General features: G+C 60.1%; 2 protein-coding genes across 5 annotated transcripts; both read left to right on the top strand.

Moving 5' to 3' along the window:
- ST6GALNAC6 (ST6 N-acetylgalactosaminide alpha-2,6-sialyltransferase 6) lies at positions 1-4,651 on the top strand. 2 transcript variants are annotated; one of them, XM_015645232.3, is made up of 7 exons: positions 1-79; positions 519-633; positions 1,448-1,512; positions 1,644-1,823; positions 1,990-2,387; positions 2,578-2,685; positions 2,766-4,651. In XM_015645232.3, exons 3-7 carry the CDS (start codon positions 1,498-1,500, stop codon positions 2,953-2,955), a joined length of 891 nt encoding a protein of 296 aa, XP_015500718.1. In that variant the 5' UTR covers positions 1-79; positions 519-633; positions 1,448-1,497; the 3' UTR covers positions 2,956-4,651. The 2 variants fall into 2 exon arrangements, with proteins under 2 accessions (XP_015500718.1, XP_015500719.1); XM_015645233.3 differs by lacking the exon at positions 1-79 and adding an exon at positions 87-305.
- A 959-nt stretch (positions 4,652-5,610) lies between these two features.
- Positions 5,611-10,277, top strand: AK1 (adenylate kinase 1). Of its 3 annotated transcripts, none has more exons than XM_015645230.3 (7): positions 5,611-5,645; positions 6,889-6,931; positions 8,082-8,117; positions 8,625-8,788; positions 8,997-9,113; positions 9,559-9,750; positions 10,056-10,277. In XM_015645230.3, the coding sequence occupies exons 2-7, from the start codon at positions 6,922-6,924 to the stop codon at positions 10,119-10,121; spliced, it is 585 nt and encodes a 194-aa protein (XP_015500716.1). In that variant the 5' UTR covers positions 5,611-5,645; positions 6,889-6,921; the 3' UTR covers positions 10,122-10,277. The 3 variants fall into 3 exon arrangements, with proteins under 3 accessions (XP_015500716.1, XP_015500717.1, XP_015500715.1); XM_015645231.1 differs by lacking the exon at positions 5,611-5,645 and adding an exon at positions 6,631-6,680; XM_015645229.3 differs by lacking the exons at positions 5,611-5,645; positions 6,889-6,931 and adding an exon at positions 7,502-7,910.
- Positions 10,278-10,860: the final 583 nt, after the last annotated feature.

Here is a 10,860-nt window from a genome sequence, read left to right as displayed (position 1 = left end):
GGCGGCACTAGGATCCAGCGGCTCTCCCGATCCCGGGCGGGCGGCACTGGGACCCGGCCTGGGCTGCGGCAGAGGGGCGGTCAGTATTGGCAGCGATATCAGTAACGGCACGATATCAATACCGGCAGTGATATCGATACCGGCTCGATATCAATACCGGCAGCCATATCGATACCGGCAGTGGTATCGGAGCCGTCCGTGGACCTCGCGCGTCCCGGCCGGGCCCGTTCAGCCGGTGCAGGGGCGGAACGCGCCGTGGCCGGGCGGGAGAGCGGCCCTGCCCCCGGTGTAACGGGGATGGAGGGGTAGGAAGGGTCCGGTTCCCTCTCGTGTGGCCCCGGCCGGGGGTGGGGAATGCTCCCCGGGGCGGGGGAGGACTCGCACGTAGGAGTGGCGGGAGGTTGGCACCCGGGGCCGGGCGGGTTTTCCCTTCCCGGTGGGCAGAAGGGTTCGCATCCGGAGCTGGGGGACCCCCGGCGGAGGAAGGGGGCTGGATCTGAAGCAGCCTTTTCCCGCAGAGCGGCAATGTGAGCCCCTGTCCCGGCCATGGCCGAGCCCGCTGGAGGGACCAGGCTGCACCCGCCGCCCGCGGGGCGCAGGAGGTGACGGACTCCTCATGAGAGCCCCCAGCAGGTAAGGCCCTCCGTGGGGTCCCACATGGCCCGAGAGATATGGAGGGAGCGAAGTGGGGTCCGGGAGTGGGGGTCCCACAGCGTCCCCAGCCTTCGCACGACGAAGCCCCCCAGCATCATCACGCCCGGCAATGGCCTGGGCTCCCCGGGCAGGCTGGTACCTTCTGGCACCACCACCAGCCCTGAGAGCGTTTCGAGGTGTCAGCTCCCCCCAGGGGTTGATCTCAGGCTGTTGCATAATTTGCCTTGTGACAATTAGTAAAGAGGCTTCAGTGGTTTTTAATTTCCACTTGCTTGGAGCGCTCCCGGAATGGCTGGGGCTCGATAACCAGGGCTCCCAAAACTAAACTGGGTCAGTCCGCTTTGAGTGGAAGTTAGAGTGGGTCCCGGGCCTGGAGAGGTCCCTGCAAGTCTGCTGGGTGCAATCCAATGCATGTGCTGAATGGGGCAGGTGTCATTTGCTTCCATTCCCTCCTGATCCAAGACTCCTGTGGTGGTGGTTTTAATGGAATTTCACTGCACAAGCAGCAAGTTAACCCTCCCTAACCCTGTGGTTTGAGTGGTTTCATCCCCAAGAAGGGATAATTCTCCCTGGACCCAGCTTAACGTGGGGATCCCCCAGGCACAAGTTGTTCTTCTACACCCTGGAGTCTTCCAGCCTCTGTCCACAGCATTTCTTTTCCCCTCATAAATTCTGGGGGATTGTTCTCCTCTTCAAAGGGGGACTTGGAGACTTGTCCTGTGTACATCTGATCCTGCACTCCCACCAGCCTGGGGACGAAGGGCTGGGCTGGGGGTGACCGCATGCCTTGCAGGTGCTCGTGGGACGCCAGGGATCACTGCGTGCTGAGGCCAGCACGGAGACATGAGTGGCAGCGCGGTGAGTGCCAGAGAATCACCCCGGGGACCTCCTGGGGACAGCAGGCATCCTGCTGGAAATGCCATGGGAGTGGGGTGGGTGCTGACCCTGTGGGGTGGGGGCAGCAGCTGACGCTCTCCCCCTGCCCGCAGAGCCAGCGCGCCGCCGCCCTGGGGGTCCTCTTTGCCCTGATCATGTTGCTGATCATCTACAGCTCCGGCAACGGGAGCGAGGTCTTCCCCTACAGCCGCCTGCGGGGCAGAGCCCGCCGGCCTCCCAACCTCAAGAAGTGGGGGGTGAAAAGCGGGTACCTGCCTGTCTGTGGGAACAAGGTATGAGCTAGGCAGTGGGGCCGGGCCTCAGCGGTGACACGGGGTCTGTCCCTCTGCTGACAACCGGCCAAACTGTCCCCTCCTGAGCACAGTGGCTCCGCAGGGAGCAGTACCCTGTCCACGGTGACACCACAAGTCACCTGCTGACAGCACTTGTCATCACCAGACCCTGACTGCCCGCTGCCACCAATGCGTCATTGTCACCAGCTCCAGCCACCTCCTGGGCACCCACCTGGGCACGGTCATTGACGGGGCCGAGTGCACCATCCGCATGAACGATGCTCCCACCACGGGCTACAATGCTGATGTGGGCAACAAGACCAGCTTCCGCGTGGTGGCCCACTCCAGCCTCTACCGTGTCCTCAAGCGGCCCCAGGAGTTCGTCAACAAGACCCCAGAGACCATCTTCATCTTCTGGGGGCCTCCCACCAAGATGCAGAAGAGCCTCCTGAAGATCATCCAGCGCGTCTGCACCTCGTTCCCCAACATGACAGCCTACGTTGTCTCCCCTGGCCGCATGAAACAGTTTGATGACCTGTTTCGGGGAGAGACAGGGAAGGACAGGTACCTCAGAGCCACTTCTTGTGCTGTGTCCCCCTTTCTCCAGGTTCCCAAGACAGAGCTGACTCTTGGAACTGCTTCATGGGCTGCAGCATTGAGCTGGGGGTCCCTGAGGCACGTTGGGGACGCTGAGGGGCTCCATTACCCACATCAGCTCACCCCTGTCATCCTTTCTGTTGTTTTTCCTCGCCAGGGAGAAGTCTCGCTCGTGGCTCAGCACTGGCTGGTTCACCATGGTGATCGCGGTGGAGCTGTGTGACGCCGTCCATGTCTATGGCATGGTGCCACCCAGCTACTGCGGGTGAGGAGACCCCCCAGGCCCCCACCCCAGCTCTCTGACCCCACCATGGGGCTCACCCAATGTTTCTTTCCCCGCTGCAGCCGCCACCCCCCGCCCCGCCGCCTGCCCTACCACTACTACGAGCCCAAGGGCCCCGACGAGTGCACAACCTACATCCACAACGAGCGCAGCCGCAGGGGCAACCACCACCGCTTCATCACTGAGAAGAGGGTCTTTGCCAGCTGGGCCGGCCTCTACAACATCACCTTCTCCCACCCCACCTGGACTTAGGGGCTGCCCCACACCTGCTGGGTAGACTCCTGGAGCTGGGATGGATGGGGGTTCCCCTGCATCCTCCTGGGAGTGGGGGGAGCCCTGGCTCAGGGTGCCACCAGCTGCCTCCCACAGGACCACTGCTGTTGGTGGCTCCTTGCCCCTGGGATGTGTTGGATTTTGAGCTGGTTTTTGGGGGCCAGGTGGTGAATGTAAGATTTGGGGTGTCCTCCCTCCATGTGCAGGATACTTGGCGATGATATCCTGCCCCATCCTGGTCCATGCACATTGCAGCCCTTGTGAGCCTGTAAGGGGGTTCCAGGTCCCCTCAGCTCAGTTTTGGTTTACACCACTTCTGGGGTCACCACAGAGATTGTTTGCCCCAACCATCTGGGTGGGGAGATGTCCTCTTGGAGCTTAGCCCCCCTCTGCCTTCCCCAGCCTCCTCATCCCCAGTCTTCAGTCATCCTTCCTGCAGCAGAACCCCACAGTTTTTGGTGGGACCCCATGGGGGTGACATTGTCACCCTCCGTGTCCCAGCACCCCAAAAACATCAGCCCCTCCTAGCACCGCTGTGCCCCATACTGCCAAAAGCTTTTCTAACTGAAAGATGGGCTTTTTGGGAGCTTTTTGGGGGTTTTGGCTTTTTTTTATCCCTGCTTCTAATCCTGGGGATTGTACTTGGGTTTCCTGGATGAAGGAGTGAGCAGGGGCTGCTCATTAGTGATAACAAAGGGCCAGCAGCTGCTTATAAACAATTTAGAAGTGGGCAGGTAGTGAGGGGCAGTGGTGCCTCTTGGTACCCTGTGGCTGGAACAGGACTTTGTTATTAATTTCTCAGCAGCAGAGAAGGTGATCTGGGGAAAGCACCTAAATTTGGTGTGTGGCCTTGGCAGGAATCCATTCCTCAGTTTCCCTCTGGTTGGGGTTTTGGGGGGCTTGGTGCTGGGGGAAGCAGTGGGGCGCCCATGTTTTGTAATTGTTTGTACAGGAATAAATATTGCTGCAGTCTGTTACCTTGAGCCCTGGCTCTGGATGGGTTTTTGAGGATGATGGCAGTGACCCCCAGCCCACAGCAGTGCTGTCCCTGGGCACTCAGGAGGGTGTGGCAAGGTGCCCAGCATGTCCAGGTGGGATCCACGTCCAGTCCCTGGCTGACTCCAGCTCTGAGCCCCCTCCACAGTGTCAGGTGGCAGCTGAGACCTCCCCAGATTGTGTCACCCCAGCCAGGTGCCCTGGGGTCACAGGGTCTTGGGGCAGGGCCTGTGCAGGCACAGAGGAGGAGGAAGGGCAGGTAAGTGCGAGAACTGGGAGATCACAGTTGCCTGCCTCCAAGTCTGGTGCCACAGAAGGGCTTTGCCATGAGATGGGCACAGAAGGGAGCAGCACGATGGCACTGGCTCTGGTCTGGCACATCCTGGATAACACACCCAGACAAGCTGTGGAGGGGCAACTGCTCAGACACATATCAAACAAATCACCCCCAGTTATGGGACAGACAGCATCTGCAACCACCGAAGCCCCTCTTCCCCCTGCCAAATATGCCTTAGACTTTTATGTAAATTATATGTAAGAGGAACTTGAGATAAAATAAAGGTGGTACTATTGTCCGAGCATTATCTCAGATTACGGGTGGTAAATAAAACTGGGGGAGAAGAATGTATCGCTGATAATAGACACAAAGAATCCACAAGGAAAGCCAAGTAACTGTGGTGGATGGAATCAGCTCCAGCTGGGTAAAATATAATTCTGGCAGGGGGAGATCACAACCATGGACCCAACTAGAAGAGAAAGACTGAGCATGGGATTAGCATTAGAAGAGAAGGAATCATTTAACCAGTGGAATAAAGAAGCTGTGTTTGCCTTTATTTGCAAAAATGTATAAATAGTGAAAAGTTTTCAACAACCTTGGGACCCCAACCACCATGAAGACCAGGGTGAAGAAGGACCAACGAAATGCTGAGAGATCCACGGGTGGCAATAATTTTCTGCTTGACCGATCTCTCTTCCCCCCCACCTCCCCACCCCCATTCCTCTTTTCTACTTCTTTCTTTACCTCACATTTTATTGTTAAATAAAATATGTACTATTGGCTTTGGCATCTGATATCTCTCACTAATCAAATCTTAACAAGGACACAGCACCCCCGGGGTTTTACACCACTGGAGCTGGGCGGGAGGGATATGTAAGCTGGGGATGGGATGGGGACATAAGGACATTAGGGACAAGGATGGTGACAGTAGGAATGGGATGGGACAGGGATGGGGATATGGGGATTGGATAGGGACATTAGGGATGGGGTGGGGACATGGGGATGGATTTGGGGTATGAGGGTATCAGGGACAGGGATAGGGATATGAGAACGGAATGGGGGCAGAAAAGGGGAAGCGACATGAGGACAGTGACGAGAAGAGCATTCCCCTGCGAGGAGCTGGGAGCGGAGGCGCGGGGAGCCCCGGAGCCCCCAGACCCGGCAGGGTGGGGGCTGCCCTCGCAGGCGGACCCGCACCCCGGAGCGGTGCAGGGTTAAACCGCCCGTGCGGGCGGGCGCAGGGACCGCCGTGTCCCCCCTGTCCCCCCCGTGGCTCCCGGTCCCCTCACGCCGCTCGCTCGCGCCGCCGGTGCCGCGCGCTCCCGGCGTGCCCCGCGCCGCCGTGCTCTATAAATAGCGGTACCGGCGGGCCCGGCGCGGGCGGCGGCGGGGCCAGGTCAGTGCGGGACCCCCGCGGGGCCGGCCCAGGCCGGTGCGGGACCCCCGGGGGCGGGGGCGGCGCGGGAGGCTTCGGTTCTCGCTTGCGAGCGGTGGCGGGGGCACGGCGGGGGTGCTGGAGCAGCCCGGTGAGGGGCTCGGGTCCCAGGGAGGGGCTGCGGGGCGCTGGCTGCCCGTGGAATGCGAGGGCTGTGTTGGAGCTGGCGGTGGGGTGAGATCGCTGGGGCACCCCGGCGTGCAGCCAGAAAGGGCCTCGGCTGGGGAGCCACAAGGCCACCCTGCAGCCCCCTCCCCAGCCCCGACCCGGGCGGCTCAGCGCTCTCCCCGGTCACCTCCACATCACCCTCACCCTGCAGCCGTGGGACCGGCACCGCGCTGGATCAGGCACCCGGCTCACACTGGGGGCCGGGGCTGCCCGCAGACCCCGATCACCCCACCAAGACTGGTGCCAGCTGTCCTGGGTCTCAGCACCCTCACAATCAGGGTCCCGGGGGTCCTGCACCCCCCGAACCCCGTGGGGGCAATCTCATGACTTTGTCCCGGCAGCTCTGGTGGGATGTGACTCGGTGCCGGTTTCAGTCCGGCCATTCTTAGCCCCTGCCCTTTCGAGGTTGTAACACGACCTGTCAGCGGCTACGGGCTCCTCTGGCCACGGGATACCCCGTGCCTGCACCCCGTCCAGCCGGTTTGGGGTGACGCGCTGTGGCCAAGCAGCTCGGGTGCTGCGGGGCTGGGTGTGAGCAGGCGGGCTGGCCAAACACGCCCTCGAGGTTTTGGGGTGCAATGGGGTGCTGCAACCCCCTCCTGAGGACACCCCCTAAAAGCAGCCCGTGGGGAGCTGGGGGTGCTGTCTCCACCACTCGCTGTTGTGGTGGCACCGGGCATCCCAAGCGGGTTTCCTGCTGTTGGGCAGCACCCCAGGCATTGGGATGTGGGCAGGGCAGGGGAGGAAGCCGGCAACGTCACCACGCGTCACCCGGCATGGGGATGCCCTTACCGCAGCCGGATGCGGAGGGTGACTGCTGGGAACCAGGTGAGTGATGGCCGCAGAAGCAGAGATCCCTCAGCTCCCTATTCCAGGGCTGAGCCAGGAGTTGTGTCTTCCATGCCATCCCCCCCGGCCTGGCCTTGGAGCTGGGCACCATCATGGCCAAAAAGGGAGACCCTTTCTCCCCAGTGTTTCTCCCCAGACACTTGGTGACCTGATGTGCTGAGTTGTTTATCCTGCTCTTTCCTGGCAGCCTTAAGTGCTTCTGTGCCTGGACTACGTCAGCATGTCGACAGGTGAGTGATCTGTCTCCCTGCATACATTCCAACTGCATCCATCCCCTCAGTGTCCCCTGCATCCATTCCCTCTGCATCTCCCTGTCTCCTTGGTATCCATTTCCTTGGTTGCCCCCTGCATCAATCCCCCCTGGAATTAACCCCCCTCGTTCCCATGGATGGATGCATCCATCCCCTCTGCATGCCCCTGTCCCCTTTTTATCCAACCCCTTTGGTCCCCCTGCATCCATCCCCCCTGCATCAGTCCCCTTGGTTCCCCCTGCATCCACCCCCTCTGCATTCCCCTTCCCTCCCTGCCTCTGTCCCCTCTGTCCCCACTGCATTTGTCCCCCTTACGTGCAGCCCTGGTTCTCTTTGCATTCCTCCCCTCCACGTGCCTCTGTGTCCTTGCCTCTCTTCTGTCCATCCCCCATGTCCCTCCAGCCCCCCCACATGCCCCACATCCCATTGGTCCCTGCCAGACACTTGGCTCCATCCCCAGTCCTGGGGAGTGCTGGATGCCAAGGAGTTGAAATTTCATCCAGCTGTAATCAGGAGATGGGAAAGTGGCCCCAGAGCAGCTCAACTTTATTTTTAACTCTGCTTCCCCCTTTGGCATCACACCCTGGCATCACCCCACGCCACGGTTGGTGCACAGATCCCACAGGTGGTGAGAACCCTGTGCCAGGGTGCTGGGCAGGGGACGGGGCAGTCAGTGCCACTTGCACATCGGCCACCAAGTCCAGGGACCGATGCTGGGCTCCAGGGACTGCTGGGGTTGTGCCAGGTGCTCGAGGTGGCCGAACCTGCCCCGGCCTCAGTTAGCCCAGTGGGGTGAGAAGCCGGCCACAGGGATGGATGAGGCCAGTCCCTGCCTACGGGGGAGCCGTGGACAATGACCACCTCTGGGACACCACGTGGCACTGGAATTCCAGCCCCATGGCCAAGGTGCCATGGAATCTTTGTGCTCAGATGTGGCCAGACATCCCAACCTGCCCAGGTGACCAGGACACACGTCTGCTTCCCTCTCCATCTTCCTCCCAGGTCTCTCCTGGATCGGTCCCCTCCATCCCCAGGGATGCCTGCCCTGGATCTGGCACCCCCTGGGGACACCTCACTCCCACATGGACCTTTTAGCTTTTGATAATTTTTTTTTTTTTCTCTCTTCCAGAAAAGCTCAAGCAGCACAAAATCATCTTTGTGGTGGGTAAGTCTGTGTCCAGATCCTGTCACTGGTGGGGTCAGTCCAGGCCTTTTCCCTGTACCTCTGGGCTGGGGAAACAGGGCTGGAGACTGAGACTGGGCTATTCCCAGGCACTGTGGGATGGCCATGGCTCCAGCTTGGCTCCTCAAGGTCACATGGGGTATGCTGAGATCAGGAAGGCGCCTCTGGCCAGGCATGGGGTGGCAGCATTTGGGTTGATGTGACAGTAAACCACTGGGGGTTGATGTGACAACAAACCCCTGGGGATAATGTGACAAAACCCTGGGTGCTGATGCCCTGGGTGCCATCAGGATGTGGTGCCCATATGCCAATTCCCAGCAGCCCATGCCACACCCAAGTACTTGGGCAACTTCAGGAGGAGCTCTGTCCATCCACTTGGTGCTGGTCTTGGGGACACCAACTGACATGTCACTGAGCTCTGAGGGCTCCTGCTCCCATGCACCTCTCCCTCTCCTTACCCATGGCTTGGGACACACATGTGCCTTGCAGGTGGCCCCGGCTCAGGGAAAGGGACACAATGTGAGAAGATTGTGCAGAAGTATGGCTACACCCACCTCTCCACGGGGGACCTGCTGCGTGCAGAGGTCAGCTCAGGCTCAGAGCGGGGCAAGAAGCTGCAGGCCATCATGGAGAAGGGAGAACTGGTGCCACTGGTAAGTCCTCACCAGCCATCAGCTGCCACATGGTGGGGTGTGCAGGGGTGGCAGTGGGGACACCAGATACCACAGTAATGGCTGGCACATGGCTCAGGCATCTCTGGTCCTGCCACCCCAGGGTGAGGTTTGCAGCAGGGGTTGGGGTGCTGGGTGGGAGTCGTGTTGTCCCCTATCAGCCATAGCAGCTCTGTCCTTCCCCCTCCAGGACACGGTGCTGGACATGCTGCGGGACGCCATGGTGGCCAAAGCAGACGTGTCCAAGGGCTTCCTGATTGACGGATACCCCCGTGAGGTGAAGCAGGGAGAGGAGTTTGAAAAGAAGGTGAGGACTGGTGCCATGCTGGGCCATGCCACACACCAGCTTAGCACAGGGACTCCATCCAGCAGCAGCCTGGCCTCCCCATCCCAGCAGAGATCACATCCCAGAAGGGTCTAAACTGGGCAGCAGGCCCCCTGCCTCAGGACAGCCTGTGCCCAGAGCACAGTGGGAGGGACCAGGGTGTCCTCAGGCCGACAGAGCGTGACAACAGTGCTGACATGATGGTGATGGCAAAGAGCCAGGGCTTGGCCACAGTGTCCCTTTGCCTCCCTCTACATGGCCCTAGAGGCCACTGGAACAGTGGCCTGGTGGCTCCCAGACCAAAGTGGAGGGAGGTAGAGGGTGGTTTGGGGACATCTGTTACCCTCATGCTGACCACCACCCCCCCAAGCCAAACCAGACCCACACCAGCTCAGTGTGGTGACAGCCATGTCCCCTGTGTCCACAGATCGCCCCCCCCACGCTGCTGCTCTACGTGGATGCGGGGAAGGACACAATGGTGAAACGCCTGCTGAAGCGAGGCGAGACCAGCGGGAGGGTGGATGACAATGAGGAGACCATCAAGAAGCGTTTGGAGACCTACTACAAGGCCACTGAGCCTGTCATTGCCTTCTACAAGAGCAGAGGCATTGTCCGCCAGGTGAGCGGGGATGTGGCTGATGCCAGCACCCTCCAGCCCCACAGCTTGGGGCTTGTGTCCCAGGGGAGGGGAAGTGTTGGATGGGGATGACGAGGGAAGCAGGAAAACTCAGTTCTGCCTAGTTTGGGGTGGGCCTGATCCCTCTCATTCCCAACACGGCCCCCTCCAAGGATGGCCCACACCCCTTTGCCCTAAATGAGCCCTGGTCTCTTCACCCATGGCCAAAATGCATCCTTGGAAGAGTTCCAGTTGCTCTTGGATGAGAGCCCTCGGGCGAGTCCCCCAGCTAACCCCTCTGTACGCAGCTCAACGCCGAGGGCTCTGTGGATGAGGTTTTCCAGCAGGTCTGCACCCACCTCGACTGCCTGTAACCAAATCCCCAGCCCCAGTTCCCCCCAGTGCACTCCAGCAGAGACAGCGGAAGCGGCTTTATCCTGTTTTCGTGGACGGAGCCATGCGGAGGAAATTTCAAGGACATTGTGTTTGGCTCTTTCCCGTCTCTCCCCAGTAAAGTTCACTTTAATGAATCCAGACTTTATCTTTTTCTTCTGTCGCAGGAAATGAGTTTTTCTTTCCAGAGGTTTTTTTTTTTTTTCTCCCCCTCTGTCGTGCCCCCCCCAGCCCCTCTGGAGCTGATTAAGGGCCGGAAGCGGGTGTTTATCCCACCGGGGCAGCGGGATGCTGCGCTCAGAGGAAGGGAGGGAGCATCCCAGCCACTCGCCCCGGCTTCCCAATCTGTGGCCTGCAGGGAGCCTATGTCTGCATCCTCCAACCAGTCCTGGCCACCCTCATTCTGTCCCGATTGCTGAGCCCCCTCGTGCTCTGGGTGTGTGTCTGGACACACAGGCAGCATCTGAGTCGTGCCCTGCACATGTGTCCCCTCCTCTCAGTTCTCCCACTGGCTGCCAGGGGCTGGAGGTGACCGGATTTGGGATGGGGATTTCCACCACTTTCATGCATTGGCATTTCCTTGTTTCTGTTGGTTGTCAGGGTTTTTTGGGGTACGCAGTGGCTGCACTGTGATGGTTTGTGGTGGCACAATGCCCTGGAGTGGGGTGCTCCCTGTCCTGCTGTGCCTGGACACTCACTGCTCAGCCCTGAACCCAGGGG

Source organism: Parus major, chromosome 17, assembly GCF_001522545.3.
Source record: "Parus major isolate Abel chromosome 17, Parus_major1.1, whole genome shotgun sequence".
In the NCBI taxonomy this organism is placed as follows: Eukaryota; Metazoa; Chordata; class Aves; order Passeriformes; family Paridae; genus Parus; species Parus major.
Note: the sequence above shows the minus strand (reverse complement) of the source record. Positions and strands in the feature narration are given on the sequence as shown.